Source organism: Thrips palmi, unplaced genomic scaffold (genome assembly GCF_012932325.1).
Source record: "Thrips palmi isolate BJ-2018 unplaced genomic scaffold, TpBJ-2018v1 HiC_scaffold_8, whole genome shotgun sequence".
Classification (NCBI taxonomy): Eukaryota; Metazoa; Arthropoda; class Insecta; order Thysanoptera; family Thripidae; genus Thrips; species Thrips palmi.
In genome coordinates, this window is record NW_023144635.1 from 3,416,274 (window position 1) to 3,439,968 (window position 23,695).

General features: G+C 59.3%; 1 protein-coding gene across 8 annotated transcripts; it reads right to left on the bottom strand.

Moving 5' to 3' along the window:
• Positions 1–1,939: 1,939 nt before the first annotated feature.
• LOC117653261 (insulin-like growth factor 2 mRNA-binding protein 1) lies at positions 1,940–23,607 on the bottom strand. Of its 8 annotated transcripts, none has more exons than XM_034398821.1 (12): positions 23,336–23,607; positions 18,658–18,721; positions 18,451–18,492; positions 12,930–13,025; positions 8,223–8,393; positions 7,886–8,131; positions 7,549–7,803; positions 7,307–7,424; positions 6,992–7,198; positions 6,648–6,896; positions 6,312–6,560; positions 1,940–6,184 (listed from the first exon to the last, which is right to left on the bottom strand). In XM_034398821.1, the coding sequence occupies exons 1-12, from the start codon at positions 23,508–23,510 to the stop codon at positions 6,065–6,067; spliced, it is 1,992 nt and encodes a 663-aa protein (XP_034254712.1). In that variant the 5' UTR covers positions 23,511–23,607; the 3' UTR covers positions 1,940–6,064. The 8 variants fall into 8 exon arrangements, with proteins under 8 accessions (XP_034254712.1, XP_034254711.1, XP_034254714.1 ...); XM_034398820.1 differs by having other exon boundaries at positions 7,307–7,442; positions 23,336–23,604; XM_034398823.1 differs by lacking the exon at positions 23,336–23,607 and adding an exon at positions 22,647–22,851 and having other exon boundaries at positions 7,307–7,442.
• Positions 23,608–23,695: the final 88 nt, after the last annotated feature.

Consider the following 23,695-nt stretch of genomic DNA (forward strand, 5'->3'; position numbering starts at 1 on the left):
GCGCATTTGAGTTTTATGAAGTCAACAATCAAACCTACGCAACTCAGAACGCGCTCGCGAATGTTGGCCGGCTCCAAGAAAGACACGTCCTTTGCTTCCTTGCGGTGTCATGAGGCATCGAACAGGTGAAGCCCCTCCCCTCTCTACCACCGCACGCGAAAAGCCTGTGTGGGTCTGCCCGGTCGGAGCCGGGTCGGCCCTGTCCGAAAGGCGCCGCGGTCGAACGGTCGAACCGGCCGATCGAATGACCATTCGCGTTCGGCGTTCGGCGCCCGGCCTCCGGCCTCGCGGGGGGCCTTCCCTTCCCTTCCCTGGGGCCCTGGGGCTGATCTCGCGATTGACTCGACGCGCCCTGCCGCCCTGCCGTGCGCCACGCCATGCGTCATGTGCCGGCCGGGGCCTTGTCGTCGCCAACACTGTGTCGGCGCGGCGTGTCCGGCAGACTGCTTCCGAGAGTCTTTTTCGTCGCTCTGTCTCTCTCTCTCTCGTGCAGCGCCCCTATGGAACGCCCCACGGTTGCGAGGGAGACAGCGAGAAAAGCAGTCTTCGGAGCAGCAGTCTACAAGGAGGTCCCCTCCGCCTCCCCACGCACGATGACGCGCGTCGATTGGCCGCCATCGGAAATCAATTTGTGTTGTCATCCCGTCGCGTCGTCGCGTCGGTGTCGGTGTAGAGTAGCGGCGCGGCGTCGCGTCGCCTCGGCGCCAGCTGCGTGCTCTCACGCCTTTTAGCGGCGAACCGCCGCGCCGAGGAGGACAAGAGGGAAGGGGAGACGCCGACGGCGCGGGTCTCAAGGCGCCCAGAACCGACGGCGTGGGCGCGACATCGCCAGCACCGCTTTCGTCGCTTTCTCTCTCCGACCCCTAGGCAACGCCCTCTGAGTGCGAGAGAGACAGAGCGACGAGAGCAGTTCTCGGAATCAGCGCAGGAGGTGGGCCGGGGCGCCGGGGCATCGAATCGGCCGAACGCCCCCAGGTGGACCAGAACCAGAAACCACCAGAAACGCCCTGGAAACGCCGGGGCGCACGGGTCTGGCGCGTCCAATATCTTGCACATCGCCTGAGCAAAATCAAATAAAAAAAAATTGCTGCAGGCTATTAATCTAAATTAGACCTTCCGCATCAATTAAAATCCATTCGCGGTGCATACCCCGACCGGTGCCAGTGGTCAGTTAGTCCCAAGGTAGAACGGATTTATACCAGTGTTGGGAAGTTGGTCAGAGCATCCAATTATTTCTGTTCATTTGGCAACAGCTTGCTTTCCATAATTCGGCCAAAGAGTTATTCAGATGATGTTGTTCTCGGTCGGGTGGAATCGAGCTTTATTTCGAAGACAGTTTGCTCGAGGCCGTGATTCGATTGGGGTACTCTGGGCGTGATTCTGCAAGTACCAAGCCGAACTGGTTCTGTTCGTCAGCGGTCTCATGTTTCAGATGAAGTCAACTTGCAGACCAAATAAATCATGCCCCTCAACCTCCCCTCTCCGTTCCATTCGCGCGAATACCCCACACTGCGGCTACACCAGCCCCAAACGGAACTACCCCGCGCGCACACTCGGAAGGCTCTGCCGTAAGGAGTATAGACGCTATTGTGGGAGAAGCATATACACTAAAATCAACTCTATTGATAATTTCAAATACTCTCATAGTCACAGAGATTTATTGAAACTTCCACTTTGTTTCATAATTTAATGTGGTTCACCCACTTGCCAAGATTCAATCAAGTAATAACAAGATGTTTTGAGACATAACCAAGTGCAGTCAGAACAGCAATTGCCACATTCTTAATTTTCAAATTTGCGTGGGAATGTAATATGCTTAAGATAGGATCATATACCATCTTATTTTGCCATAGAATTAGGGCTTAGGTTGCATCGTAAATCACATGCGTAGCTGAGGTGTGTTAGTTTCTCAGTTGAGGGTTAGATGAAAATAGACAAATTCATTAACTAGAATAATTTATTTCTCATGGTAGAAAAAGGAGAATGCATGCTGTTTCATGGACCATCATATTATACAAGTTATATGAACTGTTATGATTGAACGGTGTGGCCAGCCTCGCTTAGCCCAGGCGCACTGTGTTGTGGAGCCGTGCCAACTGCTCGAATGCTGTGTAATATGAGGTATCATTTAACTACCTGAGAGAGGACATACACAAAGAAAGGAAGGAAGATACATCATGATAGCAAATCAAATTTTAGAGGCTCTGCAGGAGTAAAGTAGGACATTCTATTGGAAAAACTTCCAAATTATAACTATACACCAAATCTAAAGCACTCCATTACATGTTCCATTTAAATATGTGAATTGAAAGCAATATCCATTGATTAAAGCATGTTCAATACACATGTTCTACATGATTAAAGCAAGGAAAAAACAGGAATGATAAAAATTGATTTTCAATAAAAATCAAACACTGATTTAAACATCTCTCCTGCAGGCCCTGCACACCAAATGATTCTAATTTACTTACATTTTAACGTTTCACAAATTTGTGCACATCCAAGAAAATACAAAAAAGAAGCCCTATTTCAGCAGTCTTTTCAAAACAACAAAAAAAAAGAACCATTCAACCAGCCTGACATTTTGAGACACTGCGGGCTGCACTTACTGCTCTAACATTAGTTAACTTACTCATCACTCCAGTAGTAGTCTTGATGCTGATGCAGTTAAGTTAAACGCTCCAAAATCTACCGTATTTATAGTAATATGCTTAACAGAACCCAGAAAAAAATTACTAGGCGTAGTATTTTTACAGTTGAGAACCAACAATGGGCAATGTCTATGATTACTATACTTTTGCATGAAATACATTATTAATTACTACCTTGGTAAAACAAAATCATGTGGCTGGCATCATAACAGACAGAGTTCATTCATCAATTGATAAACTCAATTCATTCAGTGACAAGTTCATGAAAGCCAAATTAATTTCCACTTCAAGAAGTTCATTTTTCAAAAAGGACGAAACACAAGATTTTACCATGTGTTTTGTCATTGAATAATCAAATACAATGGACCTGTTATGATACCAACCGTTGTAGAGGAGTTTTCTTAGCAACTCAAAATACAATCTGTTGATATAGTAATTGAAGGAAAAAGGCAGAAAAATGGGCAGCAGGAGTGTTCTGAGAAACACTCTGCACTACAGAAACCTCCAAATGATCCTCTAGAGTTAGAAATTTCTGAAATAATTTCACAAACATTTCTAAGGTACACACATGCAGTGGACATCAAAATCTACAACATCAAAGATAAGGAGTGATTATAGGCTTTTTTGCAAGCTCCACATTGACACAAATCTACATGAAACAACCAAAAAAGGGCAATGTGATCATTTATGCTAGTATTACAACTCAATCCACAACAGCTATGGATTTGATTCATTTCATGGGTCAGGTGTATACAATGTATGTACTATGCTCTGCTGTCCCTGTTCATATAAACTATTACAATTTTTTTTTTTGTCTTTTTGTAATTTTCTGATTTGTGGGTTTCCTTCAAATAAGAGAATTATTTAATTATGAGGTAGTGTGTTGAAGACATAGCAGAGCCATGTCCTGCACCCTTAACGTTGCTCCGGCCGGCCGTAGTCGGCTTAATGATTTCCTTAGCATAATCTAAGACAGAAGCTGTTGTATTTATAGGGGGATTCTGGTGCGCTTCAACGCATCATTGCATCCCACTCTGATACTCCTCAAGCTCAATAATACTATAACATCATTATTTTTTCCATGAAAGATTCTGCGTTTCCTGATTTGAAACAGAAGATAACGGAAAGGAGAGGACTTCCTTGGGAATTCACAACTCCTCAGGAATAACTTAACGGCATAATCAACAGCGGTCCTGAGAAATTCACACATCACATTCACTCGCACACACATGCACAAAAAATACAATAGTTCATCTAATTATGCTTTAGTGTACACAGCAATAACAACAAAATATGCTCTCATTCATGAATAAACATCTGAAAACAACATTCATAAACATTGGAACAAGAATCAACCAGACTTCTGTTTAGGAAACGCCACACCCGTTTAGAAGAGCAGTGAGAGAGATATCAGGCGGGACTTGTCATCGGTCGGTTATAATCATAGGCACTTACAAGAGTACCAAGAGCTGTTCCAAATGAGTGATTCTATCAAGGACATTTAACTCATGGGAACACTTTTTTTTCAACATGTATCCAGATAAATATCTGTAGTATGGTTTAGTATCCACCTAGGTTTGCATCATCAGTCTGAATCCGTAAGATTTAAGACAGTAAGACTTCATGCACATTTCTCTTAGCGTGCGTTGCATGTGAGCTTTCAAAAAACTTAGCATCTTTTGCTTTGGAGGGTTTGAACATTTTGTAACAAACAAGAGGCTTGACAGCAGTCTAGTCTGTATGAAATGCTTCAAATTATTGTTTTGGAAAGCAATCCATGAAATTGCTTTAGGAAACAATGAAATGATTCAGCAGTTCTCAAATTAATTTGAACCAAAAGTTTGACAAGAAAAAAAACTAATGAATGAAAGAATTGTGATTCAATTCAAAGGCTATAGCGTTTGGTTTGGGCCGGCTGGCTTTGAACTACTGATATGGTTTTCCTTGAATGGTCATTGACCAAATACTCCAACTAGCTCGGCTTCACCTGTTTTGATCCTATGTGTGAGTTAAGTCATTTCTCCATTTTTCCACATAGCCAAAAAAACGCTATGTGCCATTAAAATTTTTTAACCTTTTTTTGTAATATATTAAAAAAAAAATCTAACAAAAAAAAATTTTCTCCAACAAAGTATCAAAAATAAACTTCTTTCCGTATAACTTTACATACTGAAAAGGGAATGCTAGATCATCAGAATCAGAGCAATCCCTTTTCCATTTCTCTAAAAAAATTGTCAATATTTTTAAAATATCTTAAGTTTTTGTACTAACTAAACGACTCAATCACCTCCTTCAGCCTCATTGTACCCTGAGACACATTATACACTTTATTTTAAAATCTCTTAGAACGCACTTTATGACTGAACATTTGAACGTTCGGTGGTACTTACTCCGTCTACAAGTTTCACTCAACAGCAGAGGGCAATTGTGGCACAGCACTCATACCATGCTGCAGTTACAAAGCCAAAGTCAAAATATATTAATTAGGCATAGTCGACAAATACAAGGCCAAGCCATGCCAGGCTTGAAGAGAGACTGGGACATGAAAATTCCAGAGGCAGGATTCCAGAAGGATGTAGCGTGCACCAGCATATCACTAATCTAATCTACACAGGCTGACGGCACGCACCCTGTGCCCGATTCTTCAGTTTCATTCATCTAATGAAATCCTGCCATATCGAATAATATTCCCATTCTCTCCACAAGGCAACAGATGCCCCCATCAGGAACAATCACCAGATGGTCTGTTTTGTTGCTCCTGCAGCAACTAACCCTGTTAACAGCTCCTTTCTCCTTAAAACTCTAATCCCATTTTGGCACATTATTCTCGAGCTTGAGACTCTTTGGGCCACAGCTACTTTTATTTGTCCACTACGCCCCAAACAAAAAATAATCAGCCGTCCATTCCGCATCTCTACACAGACACTAGATTCACCAACCACTGGCGGCTCCATCCGCGACGTTCGCTCCCTTTTAAGTGTCTTCAAATTCATCATACAAAAAAATCATAAATAAAAAAAAAATTACAAACCAACAAAGAGAAACTAAAATCGTCGCAAAGTCAAGCCGGTGGCTCTCCCCGCCCGGCCACACTGGACACAGTATCACATCTTTGGTATGGTGGTGGCTTGTTGAGGTAATACGTTGTCACTTAGTAGGTTTAGCTTCTGTCAGAGAGCGGTGTGCGACTCGATGCTCGATGCGGCACATCACTAGGCGGCCAGGCACTTGGCGGCCAGGCGCCAGGCGCGGCCAGGCGCGTGCGGGCGATGCGAGTGGCGAGGTAAGTCCAGGGCCAGGGGAGGGGCCGCACGCCACACGCGCATCGCGACACGGCCTGCGCGGCGCGGCGCGGCGCTGCGCGGACCAGCCACTCCTCTCCTCCTCGTCCTCGTCCTCGTCCTCGTCTTCCTCTACTGCTGGTCGTTGCTTCCTCTATGGCTGCCGCCGCCTTCGCGTCGGGGTGGTCGCCCACCGGTTTGCGCGGGGGGAGCGACGGTCTGCACCATGGCACGGATGCGGCGCTGCGCCGACTGCAAAATGGAAAAACAAAGGGGACACATGAGAAGAAGAAATCCAAAATTTCCAGCTATTCAAATAAGAACGTAAAATTTACTCATGTCAAGAATTAAGCAAAAATGAAATTAAATGAAAACCTACCTGCACTGAGAAGAATGGTCCAATAATATGGACAGTAGTTTCAACCTCCTCCTGAGGAAGAGATCCTTGTTCTGGGAGCTTGATGATGGAGCCAGTGACACGCTGGAGTTCCCTAACATTCTGGCCTCCCTTGCCAATGATGCGGCCAACCTGTCCTGATGGAACCAGGATTTCAACTGTGAGACGCACATCCTCAGATCCAGCAACATAGCCTTCTTCTCTCATCTTCTCGAAAATCAGGTACTGTGCCTAAAACAAAAATAAAAGATTTAGAAATTTTGCTGCGAGTGGGAACAAGTGAAGCAGACAACTAAAATTTAATAGCATTTAACTTACCTTCCACTGAGACTCTGGGTTACCAATGATGGTTACTTTACGTTCAGCCTGAGGGGGCTGGGGTTCCCCTGCATTCTGAGCATTCTGTGGTGGTGGTGGTGGGGGAGGGGGTGGGGTTTGTTTGTCATTTTCGATGGGGGCAATCTTAACTGAGGCACCAGAGAATCTAATTATATTCCTGATGTGTGTACCCTTAGTTCCAATGATTGCGCCTACAGCATTATTAGGGATATACAGGAAAGTGGTTTCCTAGATAAGATAAAATAAATTTTAGACATTGATATTGACTTTTAATTTTAAATAACTTAACAGAAAAAGACATATCTTATCTTTAAGAAACGTACCTGAGCATCGTTGGGACCGCCAGGAATGCCAGGTGGGCCACCAGTGGGAGGAATTGCACCACCAGGCGGGTACATTCCCTGGTATCCAGCAGGGCCAGAACCATAAGGAGCGCCGGGGAAACCACCACTTCCTCTTGATGAGTAGTTCATATTGGAGGTAGACATCATGGCCATAGGATGGAGTCCAGGGAACATCATACTTTGAGGCTGAAAGAGAAAAAGAAGTAAAGGTTAGAATACATGACACACTGGGAAATTTATGAATTCTAATAATTCCGCAAATAAATGTGGGAGCAAACATTTCTCAATACTTACAGCCATGGCCTGAAGATCATTCTCGTAGCTCTGTCTCAGTTTGGAGCTGACCATTGATTCGGCGCGAGACATATTCTCAATTGAGCCTTTCACTGTGATTATCCGTTCCATGTTAAAACTGCTTACATCATTAATACTATATCAGAAACCAGAAATAATAATTAGCACAAAGAAAGCAAGCGACTACAAGCAAAACTAAAATAGCCAGCTTTGGATGTCACTATGCCAATGACAGTACCCACCTGGAAACGGTGATTTTGGTGTCGGTCTCTTGCATAATACGCTTGATTGTGTTGCCACCTTTGCCAATAATACGGCCAATAAGATTGTTGTGTGCTAGAACTTTCAAGGTGATTTCTCCCTTGTTGGTATTGGTGGCCTCTTGCTGCATGACCTCCAGGATCTTTTTGCAGGCATTGGTACAGTTATCTGGGTTTCCGTAAATTGTGATAGCCTTCTCAAGGGAGCCAACATTGTCTTTACGGTGGACATCCACTCTGCAAAAACAGAAAACTATGTTAATAACAAAGATCTACGCCACAAACCAAACTCAGTCAAACTTGACATGAACATAAATACCTCGCTCTCGTCTGCTGGGTAATCTGGCGGATGGTGGTGCCCTGGCGGCCAATGATAGCGCCGACCATGTCGCTCTGGACGAGAATCCGGAGGGGGAAGTCTGTCTGGCGTGAAGCCCCAGGGGGGCCCTGGAAGGCCATGCCACCGGGACCACGAGAAGACCTGTTCCTGTTTCGGCGTTCCATTGCCATTTCTACTTTAATGAAGTTGCCTTCGTATTCATAACCGTTGAGGTCGGTGCACGCCCTGCAACACAGGAGCAACAGGTGTCAGGCAATGACCCCTACACAACACACTCGCGGAGTAAAACAAAACGTAAACACAGGCAGACACTCACTGTTGGGCGCACTCGGGGGACTCGAAGACCACAGCCACGGTCTGAACGGAGCCGTCCCTGGTGTTGATCTTCTCGATGCTCACGATGTGGCCGAACTGGCTGAGGAGTCCTTCCAAGTCCGGCGGATGCACGTTGTTGGGGACGTTGCCCACGATGATTTTGGACGCCGTGCTGGACAGACGAAACATGGTTAATTAGACACGGCAGATGCAGCAGCTTGTCAGTCCTCCGCGTCGTCCACCCGCGTGCTGGCCAGTGCCAGTGCTGCCAGCGGCTGGTGTGGCGTGCCGCGAGAGACTCAGAGCAGAGCCGGGGGACAGCCTGGCAGCCTGCGACCGCACCGCGCACGGCCTGGCACTGCACGGCACCTGGTGCAGCTAGCGCAGCTGTGCCACGGCTGGGCTGATGACTTGGCTCACTTAGCGTCGCTGCGGCGGCCATCGGCGGCCATCGGCGGCCGTCTAGCCCAGTCGGTGCCGGTGGCGCCAAGACTCTAGACGACCACGGTCACGGCGGCCCGTCGCGCACACTGATAACATAACCGGGACGCGGCGCCGGCGCCGGCTCTGGCGGCGAGACAGTCACCCACTCACGCGCCGGCCAGGAAGTCGCGGCCCTAGGTGCGGCGGCAACTCCGGCCGAGGGAAGTCCCAAGTCCGCGAGAGCCAGGCAGCCCGGCAGCCAGGCACGAACCGGCCGGCCGGGACATGCTCCTCGGCCTCGGCCCCTGCGTCCTGGACCGGCACGGGCACGGGCGGCCCTGACATCGACGTGGTGTCGACAGGCCAATCCGGCCGGCGGTGCCGGCCGTCGTGCAAACGCCAAACGGTATCACTGACCGGGACGCGAGAGTAACGCCCTCTGACCGCCCATCCCATCCCATCCTCGCCGCGGTGCGCGGTCTGAGGCACCACGCACCACGACGAGCACGGCCAGCACCACGGCCAGCACCACGGCCCCGCGTGGTGAAGGCCCCCGTCAAGCCCCGGGCGAAACGCCCAAAAAGGAGAGGGGGGAAGGGGCTCAAGGAAAATGAGAAAACATGGCACGTCGAAGCAGTCCATGTGTGGCGGGCAGCAGGGCGGCGGCAAAAGCTCCCGAGAAGTCGGAGGTCTGCCCTGCCACCCCAGCGCCATGGGGCATGCATGGGCCGTGCCATGGGGGCCTGGGTGGGCCATGGGCTCCACTCGCTGGCTGTTGGGCTGTTATCGCCGGGGCCGCCTGGGACCCTTCCCTCCCCCTCCCCCTTTTTCCCTTGGCCAGAGCCGCGCAAACAAACCGCCCGGTGAAAAATGCGGCACGGCGGCTCAACCGCGCCATGCAGGCCCAGCCGGGCCAGCCAGCCGGGCCCGGCCTGCCAGTGTGCCTGCCAGGCCCAAGCGGCCCGAAGCGCGAAGCAGCGCGAAGCAGAGCCAAGCCAAGCCCGAGGGGAGAGCCGGCAACGCCGCCATTGCCAGGGAGGGGAATGAATGGGACGCGCTCCTTTCCTCACTCACGCACACGCACGCACACCGACACGCGCACACACTCGCCCTCACACACACGCAGGGGGCCCTCGTCTGCCCTCGTCTCGGCAAGGCACATGCACGCCACTCGAGGCGTAAGTCGCCGGTCCCCCTGCCGGCCGTGCCGTTGTAAGTGTTCCTGCTAAAAGTAAAAGCAGCCGAGAGCAGAGACAAGTGCCCCTCCGGCCCCCGCCCCCTTCACCGCCGTCGTGCCTGCCGGCCGTGCCGGCCGTGCCCCTCCCCGTCGAGTCCTTTCGGCGCTTTCCGTTGCGCGAGACAAGAGACGCGACAAGTGCGGCGGCAGACGGGAGGAGGGCGGGCGGGGCGGACCGGGCCGCACAGCATGTATGAGAAACTGCTGGAGGCTCAGGACTTCCCTCGCAGTCTCGCAGTCCGGCTGGTGCCCCGCCGCCCCCACCTCGCCCCAATTTAGAGCGATGCGCTAAACACGCCGCGGCGATCGGCAGGGGCGCCGGCCGGGTACGGGCTCCGTCACGCCGGCCACGTCGGCCACGTCGGGGATCATCCGGATTCTCGAGCTGCAAGGCGAGCGAGGCGAGCGCTGCCCGACGGGGACGTCTCCCTCGGACCGCGGCGCGCGGCCGCCGAAATCAGCATCAGCCTCTCAACGGGGACAGCGGGCAGCGCCTCGGGCGCGCCGTGCCGTGCCGCGGACACGCACTGCGCGCCTCGCTGGCGTGCTGGCGTGCTCGGTGCGCGGGGTGACTGGCCAAACCGCGACGGCGCGCGGCGCGACACGACAGGCAGGCTCGCGGTCGCAGCGCCTCGCGCCAGTCAAGTTCTTTATTTGCTCCCCGGGGTGCAAGCCGAGCAAGCCGAGTCGCCGGCGGGGTCGCCGTCGGCAGGGCAGGCCGCGTCACGCCACCGCGCCGAGTTTGGACGTTAGGACCTCCCCGCAGAGCACCGCGGACGCTGGCCCCCCATCGGTGCAGCCGTGACTTGCACGTTCACTCCGAACAGTGTACTCGCGCGCACTCGGGGGGCGTCCCGTAGGGGTGCGAGACGGAGCCCCGTTCGAAGCCAGCCCGCGGTGCGATGACCACACGCGCAGGCACCACCCGTAAGCCAAGGCACCGGATTGCCAAGGTAGATAAACAAGATAAGCGGCCAGATCGAACGGCCGGCCGGCCGCACCGCTTCGAAGTGGGAGGGTCGGTCGTAGGGACGCGGTGGGATCGTGGGAACGCAGCACCCTGGCCCTTCGGCTGCCCTCAGCCACCTTTAGCTGCCCTCAGCAGCCCTCAGCTGCATTCAGCAGACAAGAGACCAGGCGACAAAGTTGCGTTCCCCTTCCCTTCCCCACCGCCGTGGATCTCGTTAGCGCCAGTGCGCGGCCAGTAGGCTGATTCCGCTCACTGCTCTCGCCGCTCTGCCTCTCTCGCACTGATGGGCCCCTACAGGTGCGAGAGAGACAGCGACAAAGGGGACTCTGAGTCAGTCTGCGCGCGATCCGGTCCGGCCAATCTCGCGACGCCATTGGACTCCGTTCGCGGGGGGTCGCGAGGGAGCGCGGCCGGCCGGCGACGGGCAGTTTGAAGTAGTGGGCGACACCCGGCGGGCCCCCGGGCCCCGGGCCTGCCCGCCGAGTTGACCGTCCAATTGCCGGCAGCGCGGCAGCCGAGCCCCAGTCCCGCGGACTCGGCGCGGACTCGCCTCGGACGGACTCGAAGCCGCGGGGCTCGGCGCGGCCGCACCAGTACAAAGCCAAGCAGACGACAAAGAGAAACGGAACGCCGTCCGTGGCCTTGCCGCGTGCAGCGCGCAGCTTGCAGCAGGCCGACGCAGCGCTGTGGCGGCGGCGCGGCGGCGCCCGCGACGGCGGCCAGCATTCCCGCCGACGCAGTCACGGCTCTGCAAGGCACACGCAGCACCGCCGCCATCAAGCACGCAGGCCAGGCCGGCGAGGCGGGCTGGCCGGCGGCACATCCACTTACGCTGCCGCAGCGCGATGTGCCGCGATGCGCGACCCTCAGCTGACACGGCCGGGACGGCGGGACGCGGGGACAGACGACGGCGGGGTGGCGGCACACAGGTCGGGCAGGACCAGGACCGCCGCGCTCGCCACAGCCACACGTGCACGGCCGCGGCACACTGGCGCGCAACATTCTTGCTCTGCCCTGCCGCACCCCGCCCCGCCCGGCGTGTTATCTAGGCGGCCGCCCTTATCGGCCGATAGACGCGTCCGCGGCGCGGGTGGGCCAGGAAGGGCCAGGAAGGGCCGGCCACATGGCCCAGCGGAGAGCATCCGCCCACCGCCCACGCAGCCGTTGACGTATTGGAGGTAACCTTCGGGACTTTACAGGCTTAACATCTAAGGCCTCCGCAGGTGCGTTTGTGCGGATCGAAGGGGCGGCAGGCAGCACACTCAAGGGTGGCCTCCCTAGGGTGGCCCCCTCGCGGCGCCTCCACTGAAAATCCTCACCCCACCCCCTGCGGACGGGCGGCCACCTCTAAATGTAAGCGCCTTGGCGACCAACGCAGCCAACACCGCCCGCCTTACGTGGAAACGCTCGAGAGTTTTTGACGGCACCCCGGCCGCTAAAATCCAGCAGGCCATCACGGTGCGGTCCCTCGGGAGTGCGGCGCGCGCCACCCTTCGGGCACGAGGCGACCCGAGGCCCGAGGCCCTCGCAGCCCGGCCGGCAGGGCCGGCTGTGTCCAAAACAACTTGACAATCGATAAAACTCCACACTCACACACATGCATGGTGGTGCACGGGGCCCGTACATAGCGCAGCAGCGACCAGGCGCTTGGCAGCCGGCCGGCCGGCTACCCCCACGCCCTGGCCCACCCCGCCGTCAAGCCCGGCCGGCCCGGCCCGGCCTGGCCGGCTACAGGGACCACAGCCACAGGCAGAAAGAGAAAGGTCAGTCGTCCCATTTCGGTCCGCCACGCACGGAGTGCCACGCCCCTCAAGTTGCAGCCCTTGAAGGCCACGACGCAGGCCACCTGCAGCGACGGGGTGGCCGCGACGAGGACCACGGCGACGACGGCCTGCGCTGGCACGCCCCGGCGCCGCCACCTGGCCGTATTGAACGGCTAAGCTCACGCCGTTCGATAGCTCCCCTAGCACGCGTAGCACGCCGGGCGAGGCGCGGGGAGAGGCGGCGGCGCTCCGGGAAGAGGCCACGGAGCGGTGGGCGCCGCGGGTCCCGCAGGTGCATATCCGTCGACAACGTACCGGCCGCGGACGCCGTCCAGCTGCTCCTCGCCGTCGTCGTCGTCCTCGTGAGGGTGCGGGGCAGCAAACCGCCGGCCGTCGGCGTCGCCACGGTCCCTGCGCGGGGACATGTCGTAAGGCAGGGGCGGGGAGGTCCTCGACGGGGAGGTTCTGGTCGCGGGGTCGACCCGCGGCTGGCGGTACAGCAGGGCAGACGTCACGGGAATTGGCTCGGAGGAGAACGCCGTCAACCCGGACAGGTCAGCGGGCAGCACGCGGCCGTACCAAGCCACCATATGTCCGGGCTGCTGCTGGCGCCAAGACGTTCGCCAAGCGGGAGCCGGGGCGGGGCCAGGCGGGGCCAGGCGGGGCGCGGTCCGCGGCCGGCCAGTCACCTCGGGGCGCGCTCTGGTCGCGGCTCTCCGCACAGCGGCGAAGGGGGCGTAGGTGCCCGGCTGGTGTGCAAGCTGCACCGGGGCCAGCTGAGAATCGCCGCGTCGAACTCTCTGCGTTGCCGCGGAGCGTCACGCGGCGTGCTGGCCTAGCGCACTACTGGAGGCTAGGCTGTAGGCCTAGCGCCGCGCCCCCGCGTCGCCTGGCCCAGGCCTGGCCGCAGCGCCGGGTGGCGTCGGGTCATTTCGGGTCGTAACGACGGCACGACGGCCTGGCCCCGGCGCGCCCCTGCCCTGCCGGCACCCCCGAGCGAGCGCCACAGCCGCCTCGCCTCGGTCTGCCCGCGCCAAAAAATCAATACAGGCAGCCTAGCACGCCTAGCAGCGCCGGCGAAAAGAGCGGCACAAAAAGAGCGCGCGCCAGAGAGAGCGCGCGAAGCGCGAAGCGTCGGCCCGAACCTGTTGCTGTTCAATGCACGGCGCCGGCGCTGCGGCCCTCGGCTGCCCTCGGCGTCGTCGTGTTGCTCAACCCCAACGCGATGAGCCGTCGTCGTGTTCAATGTGTGTGTTCAAAGCGTTGCCCCGAGGTCCCCGTCGTGCATCCTCCCGGCCATCAGGATCGGCGAGGCCTGATTGCCGTCGAGGGCACCACCATCGCCGTCCTTGCAGGCTCACGCCACTCTCCATCAACGAGGATCTGCAGACGACACAGCATCAACGCGGCTGTCAAGGGCTCCCCGGGCGGCCCCTGCCCCCAGGACGCCGTCGACGGCCACCCTTGTGCCTTGTCGTCCTTTCCAGGTGCTCCGGGCACACGGCACACCCACCTCGCGTGGCGTGACGGCGTGACGCACACGTGGCACGTGGCAGGGGCCCAACCGGCACGACACGGCCCGCGCAGCACAGCGCCAGGGCACGCGGCGGCCAGGAACTCAACTACACCGTCGAGCCGCGCGGCGCGGCGCGGAGAGCCTGGCCGTAGCGAGCCGCCAGAGCCGATCCCAGAGCCGAGTCGGGCCGAGCAGAGCACGCCGTCGTCGTGGAAAACACGCATTTTTCGGCGGCGGCCGGCGGCACTGGCGGCAGCGGCAGCGACGCTGCTAGTCCGGCGCGGGGCCTCGAGGTGGCGCTAGCATCGCTGTTTTTCTCTTTTCCCCCACCAGGCGCCACCGCCACAGAAAGCTGTCAATACGCCGCTCCGCGCTCCGCTCCGCGCACTGCACACTCTTTCTCTCTCGCTCCCCACATTTTTCTCCTCGTCCCCTCTGCGTCCCGCCTCCCCGGCCGGTCTGGGTCCCGTCCGTCCCGACCACGCTGTGCCCCGTCCCATCCCGATGCCCGCAGCCCGCACCACCCGGTTGGAACCAACGGAATGAGATGAACTGGGAGCGGCCGGGCCAAGCCGCTACACAGCTATGTGGCGGTCAGCTCAACTTGTCTCCCTGACACACCTCTCAGCACGTACAGCCACTGCCCCCGAGCACCAGCACGGCCTCGCATCGCCACCGCGCGCACCGGCGAGGGCGTGGAGGCTGGGCGTGGACGCGGCCGCGCCCTCCGTGCCGTGCCGGCACCTCCACGTCAAGCGGCAAGCGGCCCGGCGAGGCGCGATGCGCGCGGCGACGACCACCGAGGCAGGGCGTCGCAGGGCGTCGCGTGCACCCCGTGACACGACGTCCTGGCGGTCCTGGCCGGCCAGGGTCGACAGCCTACAGGCTGCCTACAGGTACCCGGTGGCGTGGCAGGCTACCGCAGGCTGCCGGCGCGCAGGGGCAGGGTTGGGCCGCGCCGTGGAAGCGCCAAGGATCCTCCAGGTGCCTCCAGGTGTTTCCAGGTGGTGCCGGCTGGAGGGACAGCTGCGCCAAGCCGGCCCGACGCCGGTCTCCTCCACACGCCAGCCTTACCTGGAGTGGCTGGAGGAGTGTCCGTTGGTGTTCTTGCCATCCTGGCGCTCGTCGTGCAGAGACTCCGACATGTTGAACTCGTTGTTCTCCTCCTCAAAGGCCATGGTGAGGCTGGAGTTTGGTATCCGTATGGAGCACAAGCACTGAGTACACACACACGCCCTGCACGCACACGCACGCACACACACACGCACTCGGCCTGGCCTCGACGTGTGCAAGCCTCGAGATAGCGTTCCGCCGCACCGTACAGCTCGGCTCTCACTGGATGCCGAGTGCCGAGTGCCGAGCTTCACTTCGCCGGGCACGGCGCTGTACGCGGGCGGCGGCGGTGGTGGCGGGGTGGCGGTAGCGGCGGCAGCACCCCACCCCCCACCACTCACCCTCCGCGGTCTCCGCCGGCGGCGGGGCAGGCCGAGCCGCCAGCCAGCACGCCAGCGGCAAGCGGCACAGCCCACTCCTCCGATCCGAAACTCGCGGGCCTAGGCCGGCGCGGGGTTAGCTGCCGTCTGCCGCCGGCTGAGGATGAGATATTTGGCGTAACCCCTTCTTTTCACTAGCGCCTAGTCGCGAGGCCGCATCCTTCGTCCTTCGGGGATGAGATGAGCCCCATAGACACAAAGCCTCAGCCACGCCGCCCCCTCGGACGCGCGGCCTGCCCGCCCGTCCCGCCCCGCCGTCTACACTTGTTGCTGACAAGCCCGGCAAGCCCGGGGGGCGAGTGGGTGCACCTGCATCGCCGCTGCAACACCCTGCACTGTTACACAGGTGCTGAACGTCCTCCGTCTTGTCTTGCCCGCTTGGGTTCGCGGGGGGCGCCGAGACCGCCAAGTCAGGCACAGGACGCCGCAGTTCGCGGGGTGCCCGGGGTGCTGCTGCAGGGCGGGAGCCACCACTCTAGGCTGCATGGCAGGCAGTGGCCACTGCCACACGCAATGCAAAATGGCTTCAGGGACAAAAACAACGACGCCCCGTCGCCGTGATTCAGTCCGGCAGCGCCAGTTTCATACTAATTGGCGTCCCCCGATCGCTTGTTATCGTTCGACGTCCGCGTCGTGGGCGGTACATACACCGCATACGCGGTGCGCACAACGTCCTTGCTGCACCGTTAGCGCGTTGGCCTGCAGCGAGCGTCGCACACGCGGTTCAAGTACAGTACTGTAGTGACAAACAGACGGGGCCACTGTGCTGTACTGCACTGGTACAGTGGACACGCTCGTCTCGTCTCCCTCGGCCATTGGCTGCCGTTGGCGCGGTCGCCGTGCGCGGCAAGGTTTCTGCATTTTCGCCCACGAGTCGACCCGCCATCACGCCCTGCACCCTCGCCGTCGAGCCTCACAGCCTCACGCAACGTTTCTGGGCGTGTCGACGCCATCCAGCAGCATGCCCCCCGCGGGGCCTCGCGGGGCGCAGGGGCCGCCCCAGCCGGTCCGGCGGGCCGCGTCCTCCCGCCGCGAGCGGCAAGAGCGGCAAGCAGAGGGATCCGCACGGGGTGCGTCCGGGCCTCGGTCCGGGCGGGGGCCGGGGGCCGGGGGTTGGCAGGCCAGTGCGTAAGCGCGCTTGAATCGATTTTGCGCGGAGGCTGGCCTTGCTGGCCTCGCTGGCCTCGCTGGCCCGGGGTGCCCGGGTACAGTCCGCCGCAGCCAGGCTTTGTAGGGCGGCGGAGGTCCAGGCAGTCCAGGCTCCGCAGCGCCCAAGGGCGACAGGGCGGCTGTCACGGCGGCACCACGCGGCACCCTGCAGCCAGGCCGCGATGTTGCCAGATGGGGCGTTCCTAGCGCCGGAATTTTCAGAGCCAGTGAAGAAGGTCGATATTCCTTGCCTCAGAATGCAGGACATTTCCCGAGGGAAAGGCCAGATCGAAGGTCTGACGATTCTGGACCGGAGTGTCTCTTGGCCTGTGGCCCCGCTCGTGCGGTGGGCCGGAGGGGGCGGCGCCGGGCGTGCCAGGGCGGTTGCAAGGGAAGGGGTGTGCATCTGGAGGCGCGGCGGGCGCCCGGCGCCAAGAAGTACCACAACACGGCGTTACTTGTTACACGAGCACTCGGTCCAGGGCCACTCCGGCCACTGCATTTGCCGTTCAACAGGTTCCCGCGAGGGGCGCTGGCGCCATGCTGGCGCGCGTTGGCGTCGCCGCGCGTGGCTGCCGGCGGAACGCGCGCCCCGGACCCAACGGAGCTGCCCGTCAAATGTATTGATCGGCGTCCCGAACGAGTACCGACTTGGTACCGAGCAGCAACCCGAGTAGCACTCGGTACCCGCCGAGTAGCACTCGGTAGGTACCCGCCCGGAGCACGGCGCCAAGCGGCGCCAAGCGACGCCGCGGGGGTTGGTTGGGGCTGGTTGGCAGCCGCTGCACTGCCGCCCTTCAGGCAGCCAGGCACGGAGGCGATGGAGGCGCCCCGCCCGCGGCCACCCACCGCACATCCAGCATAACGAGCTGACGGCAAATTTAGCCGCCCTCGCGACGCACCCTCGCTGCGACCTACGACTTGCGCCGTGGCCCCAGCCCCAGCCTCAGCCTCCCCACCCCGGGCCACGCCACGGCACGCCGGGCCGAATCCGATTTGTGCAGCCGGGCTGGAGTTCGCGGAATCGCACATCCCCGCGGCCAGACAATAGGCGTAGCGGGGACCGGGGCGCGGAAAACCTCATCAGCCCGCCTTCTGGGAAGCACTTCGGGACCTTCCCGTCCCGGCCACGGTGCGGAGTAGTGGTGCGGCTGCGGCGCTGGGGACGTTCACCTGAGCGGGGCGAGTACCTCCGCGAGGCTCGGCTTGGGGTTCGCTTCGATCGCGGGGGCTGCGGCTGTGCAGCGTGGGGGCGGCGAGGCGAAGGGGTGGAGGGAAGGGAGGGGCAGCGAGGGGCGCACGCAGGGCCGGCAGGGGCAACGACTGGAGAGCACAAGACATTGCACCCGGGCGCCAGGCGCTACTGTACCGTGCCGGCCGTGCTGGCAAAATCACAGTGGAAGTGGAACCCGAGGAGGGAGGAGCGGGGCGGTGGCGGGTGGTCAGTGAGGGTGCACTGCAGGACGCTCCACGGTCACTGGCCTCCAGGCGCCTCCAGGCCCTCTACCTCGAGCCTCTCCAGACCGGGGGGAGTCTAATGCAAACCCCTCCTTTCCTTCGCCCGCCGGGGTGTGGGGGCAGCACGGCACCCTCGCCAGGGCGCGGCGCGGCGGGGCGTCACAGCCCCCGCGCCGCACTTCGTCTAGCGCGTTCGTAACAAAGTTGGCGGCGCGCTTACCTCCAGCCATTGCGATGCTCCTCGCCGTTGTCTTCAGGAGTTCTGGAACCAAGAAAAACACACGAGTGTGAGAGAGGCGAGTAAATAGCGAGCAGCAGCCCGCGCTGTCACGAGCGGGCAGATTCCGAACACTGCTCCGTCGCTGTCTCCCTCGCAACCCTTAGGAACGTCCCATGAGTGAGGGAGGCGGGGCGCCCAGTGACTCACCTCCTCTTAGTGCCGCCAGCGACAGAGGGCTCCACGACGAGGCTGGATCCCATGAACATGGAGCCTGCAACAGAGGAACAGAGCGGAGTCATTGGCGGTGGCGCTAGACGGCCTCGTCGGGGTGCGTCCGAAAGAGAGTGTTTTGGCTGGGGGTAGAAGGGGTGGGGGCTCGGCAAGTACCGCCACCGGAACTCCAAAAATAAACCGCGGCTCCTTCCGTAACGCACCAAGACGGGGAGGAGAGAAAAGGCGAGGGGAGTGGAACGGAGTGGATGGCCGAGGCGAGGATAGCTCGTTGCAGTGCAGTGCCGGCACAGTGCAGGCCGCGCTGCAGCAGCGAAGCAGCGTGCCTGCCGTTGGCGGCGTTCGCGGCCCCTCGCCACTTTGTTACTTTGTTGCAGGCCCTGCAGGCGGGGCATTTGCTTCTCGTCGCTTTCCTGGAAACACGGCACGTCGCGCAGGTCGCGCAGCGTAGCAAGCGTAGCGCACCCGGGGTGTTTACCTGCCAGTCCGCCCGCCCGCCTTGTAGCCCTGGCCCTGGCCCACCTGGCCCTGGCGTAGCTCGGCCCGCCACACCCCGAAATAAGAAGCGTTCCGCGAGGATTTTCCTGCTTTCGTTTTCGATGCGCCAGAAGCTTCCAGCTTCGGGTGCTACAGGGTGTCGAGGGTAGAGAAACCCAGTGACGTAACCGCCCGGGCCCAGACTCCAGAATCCGCAGCCGCGGGAAAGGGCAATGCCACGTCGCCATTTCCGGCGAGGGCAAGTTTCAAGTACTGGCGCCGCTTCTGCCCAACTTGTCAACTCATTTCCACGACGAGGCTGCAGTGTTCTGTAGAGGAGGCCTGGGCTGGGGCTGGCCTGGGGCAGCTTGGGGCGCTACCAGACCTGTTGCACGGCGGCGCGACGCTTGTCCGAGGCCGCGTTGTTTTGGCCGACGGGAGGGTCCGCGACGTGGCCAACGCCCATGGCGGGCCCTGGCCTAGCCGCCCGACTCGTGGGTCGTCGTTTTGCCTTTATCATCCTCGTTTCCATACGCGCCTCTTCATGCTCCGCGGCGCGGCGTGGCCGGACGGCGGGGCGCAGTGTAGGTCCAGTCCGCGGCCACCTCGCCGGGCCTCGCCCACTCCGCGAACCGTCAGACGCACGGACGGGGCTCAAGGTCGCATTTCGGCGACCGGCCGGCCACGGAGCCACCTTGGCCGCCACGCCGCGCCGACTGGCCGACTGGGTCGAGGCGCGCGGAACGCCGCCAGTCGTCTCCTCAAACGAATTCGTTTCCAGGGGCTTTATTTTTACGGCCATCCTTTGAGGCCACGCCGCCGAGGCAGCATAAGTAGCCCGGCCGCGCGCTTCCAGTCCCGCCCGAGGACGGCGTCGTCGTCCCGGGGGCCGTTGGGGCCGTGCCCATGGCCGTGCGGGGCGGGGGGCGTGACTCACAACGCGCGGGAAACGGGAGCGCGCGAGTCCACGCCGCGGTGCGCGGTGCCTCGACTTTGGCGAAATGCACGCCGTGCCGCGACGCCGCGCGGTGCAGGCCAGCCAGCCAGCCAACCAGCGCGCCGTGAGTCATCCGCTCCGCTTTGTCCCCGTGACGTCACCGTTGGACCGGGACAGTCGTCGCCCTGGTGGCCGGAGCGGCCGGAGCGGCCAAACCACACGCACGTCCGCTTCCTGCGCGACCCGCACCCTTTGACGCACCCCACTCTCAACAAACACCCGCCAAAAGCCGGGATGAGTCTAAACCCGAGGCCCGACCATCGCGTCGCGACCTTCGCACTTTGCAGTGCCGCGACCGCTGGTCCGCCCCCAGCTCGCGCCCCTCCCTCCACCCCCAGCCTGGAGCCTCCATGAAGCCTCCAGCAAGGTGACCTTCGAGGTGCGTCAGCGTTACTCCCCCGCGTGGGGCCCCGCCAGGGGATGATTGCGAACATGTTCCCGTCTCTCTCGCACTCACGGGGCGTCGCGAGAGTGTGCGAGAGAGGCAGAGGGACGTTCGGGATCTACGCAGCGCGGGGGTGGCTGGCGGCTCGGCGTCGCGGGGGCGGCGCTGCGCAAGGCTGCGCTGCTGGGGGCGGCTAGGCTGCCTCCTCTTGAGCAACAACATTCCAGCCGGGTCGCCACGCCAGGAGCGCGCCGAGCCTGGAATGTGCTTGCCAGGCTGCGAAAGCTGGAAGGCAGCTGGAAGGCGGGGGCAACACAATCATTTCCGAGCTGCTGGAGAGAAGCGCCTTGACGAAGGATTTCATGTGGGCTGCCGTCCAGCAGGGGTTGTTTCTCACGAGGGCCGTGGGCGACTCACGTCCCACACCCACCCACACCCACTGGCAGCTAGCAGCCGAGTTGGATTTCTCGGAAGGTTGTTATTTGCCAACGTTCTGCCGGAACCCCTACGTCGGTACAGTACCCCAGGAGACTGCCACGCCCTGCGCCACTGCACTGCAGAGTTCGAACGCAGAAAGCACCCCCCGCGGAGCCCTGCGGACCCTTCACTGCGAGGGGTCGCTCCCTCCCTTTCACCCGGCAGGCCGCGCCGTGCCGTGCCGCGCCGCGCGGGTCGCTGTGTGGTCGCGGAGCCGCGACTCAGCCTCCCCTGCATCCCTTGCATCAATCTGCATGCTGCAGCCAATACTGCGGCGGCATGGCTGCACGGCATGGCTGCACGGCCGCGATGGCGGAGGGCTGCGGAGGGGCACCATGGCGGCGTGGCACAGTGGAGGCGGCCAAAACTCCAGCCGCGTTTTGAGCTCCAGAGTCGCTAAATGGGACTCGAACCGAACGTGTGACCCCACCAATGATGGATTCCTCGTTCGGAGAGCAATCCATTGGTTGGGTCACACGTTCGGTTCGAGTCCCATTTAGCGACTCTGGAGCTCAAAACGCGTCTACAGTTTTGGCCGCCTCCACCGGTCTTCTGGCCCACTGCGCGTGGCATGGCGCGAGCACGTCGTGCACGTCGCAGACACGCGCAAGGGCCGCGGCCTAGAGTCCTAGAGTACAGGACTCTAGGTCAGGGCAGCCGCCCCCGCACTGCACGCAAGCACCGCCAAGCCAAGCCAAGCCCTAGCCTGGCCTCCAGACCACAGCGACCTTCGCTGTGCCTTATCTCCGGAAGCCTTCCGAAGGGCCCGTCCCGTCCCGCCGGCCGCGAGCCCCCCACCCTTCAAGTCCTGCCCTTCACTGTAATGCACCGCCAAGATACTGTCTGTGAAAGGACACACGCCAGAGACAGGGCCCACGCGCCTAAGCCACCCAGCAGAGTCGGAGCCTCCAGCCTTCAGCAGGGATAAGGGGCAAGGAACAGTTGCAGAAAGGGGAAAAAATCATGGGAACTTCTAAAAACAAACAGAATTTTAAGAAAATAAATTTAAAATAGCTAAATGAATGTTAAAACCTAACATGTACAGTGTGCAAAAGTCTGACAATAATGACCAACTTGAAGTAATGAGCAGATGGATGGACACGATAATCTTGACATATTGATCAATACTAAAACTAAAACACTAAAAATTAACTGGAACATTTAAAAAGGCCAATAGGTACAATGCGTTTAAGTAATTGATAAATTAATGGAATATGGGAGAACAGTTATCATCAGATGACTGCAGTAGGGTTGACGTGCATAGGCAGGAGTAGTGTGCACAGATCGAGGCATGGGGAATGAAGGTTAGTACGATCAAATCGACAAAATAGGCAAAGACAACATAACGTCGCTGCATTGAGGGCACCAGGAAGGAAATATATTAAACAGATGACCTACCTAAAAGAAAAATGAAATAACAAGAAAAACTTCTTTGTAATACAAAGTGAAAAGTGACATAAGTAACCTCACAAAAAGCATGCGTGGAAACAATTTTATTTTTTATTTGAAGTGGATGGAGAAATGGATTGATGAGACTGAAATATCATAGTATGCACCATGGCACACACGATAGAACATGCTTGAAATACGATTCAAACGAAATAAACGAACTATAAAGAAAACACAAACCAACAACAGGTGCCTCGTTTGCAAAATTTCCCCAAGGGTGGGGGCCCCAGTTTCCTAGCGACTCAGACATCTCCCAGTGTAGGACACGTCACAGAAAGCGGGCGGGTGATAAGGCGAGATGAGGCGTTCATTCAGAGAGAGAAATCAATGCCCCGCCGTACATCGAACATGACTGTGCGAGCACGGCCACGAAAAAACACGCCAGCGCTCCGAGAAGCAGCGAAGCAACGAAGCAGACGACGTAGAGCCCACTACCAACCGCACGCCCCCTAAAAACGCGACGTAGCGTTCGAGCGATAATGGGTTGGCAGCACTACACGGGGCGGAGGTCAGGTCGCTCGAATCGAAAGCCCGCTAGACGCTGGCCCGTTCAAAGCGGTTCGCTCAGCGTTCAAGTCCCGGCTCGGCTCGGCCCCGAGGCAGGCGTGCTTGCGTGCCAGCGCAGCAGCCGAGGCAGGGGCGGGCAGAGTGAGTAGGGGGCCCCGGCATGGCCCCGGCCTGGCCCCGGCCGCCGCCATGTTGGGGAGGCCGACTAACCAAAGTCTTGGCGCGGACGGCATGGCCTGCCGCCGGTGCCGCGCTTAGCAGGTTGCCGGCGTCGCGTCGCGGCCGCGCGGTGGGGCCTCTAGGCCGCCAGTCTGATAGCGCTTATCGCTGGGCCCGGCCCGCCACGCCCCCACAGCACTCACCGTTGAGTTTGTCGATGGCTTTGTCGGCCGCGGACTGGTCGGGGCAGTCGATGAACGCGTAGCCACCGCGCTTCACCAGGATCGCCCCGCACGAGACGCCGTTGTCGTCCAGCAGCTGCCGCAGCGCCTGCTCGCTGGCGTCCTGCGGCAAGTTGCCCACGTAGAGCTTGCTCATGGCGGTCTTGTCGTTCTTGCGGGCACTCTGCGGCCAAAATCTCTCTCGCTGCACGGAGGCTTGGCGGGGCGCGGGGCGCACTCTTCTCTCACAACAAACAGCGACTGTTACCGTGCCGTGCTGAGCCGTGCCGCTCCGCAGCCCCACGTGACCCCCTACCCGGTACGCAGGGCCCGGCCCGGGCT

Coding starts and splice junctions, on each gene's coding strand:
- LOC117653261 (XM_034398820.1), bottom strand. CDS start 23,510: ATGAGCAAGCTCTACGTGGGCAACTTGCCGCAGGACGCCAGCGAGCAG. Junction 18,493..18,657: donor GCTGGCGGCACTAAGAGGAG/GTGAGTCACTGG, acceptor TCTTGGTTCCAG/AACTCCTGAAGACAACGGCG. Junction 8,394..12,929: donor CTGGACGGCGTCCGCGGCCG/GTACGTTGTCGA, acceptor TCGTCTGTCCAG/CACGGCGTCCAAAATCATCG.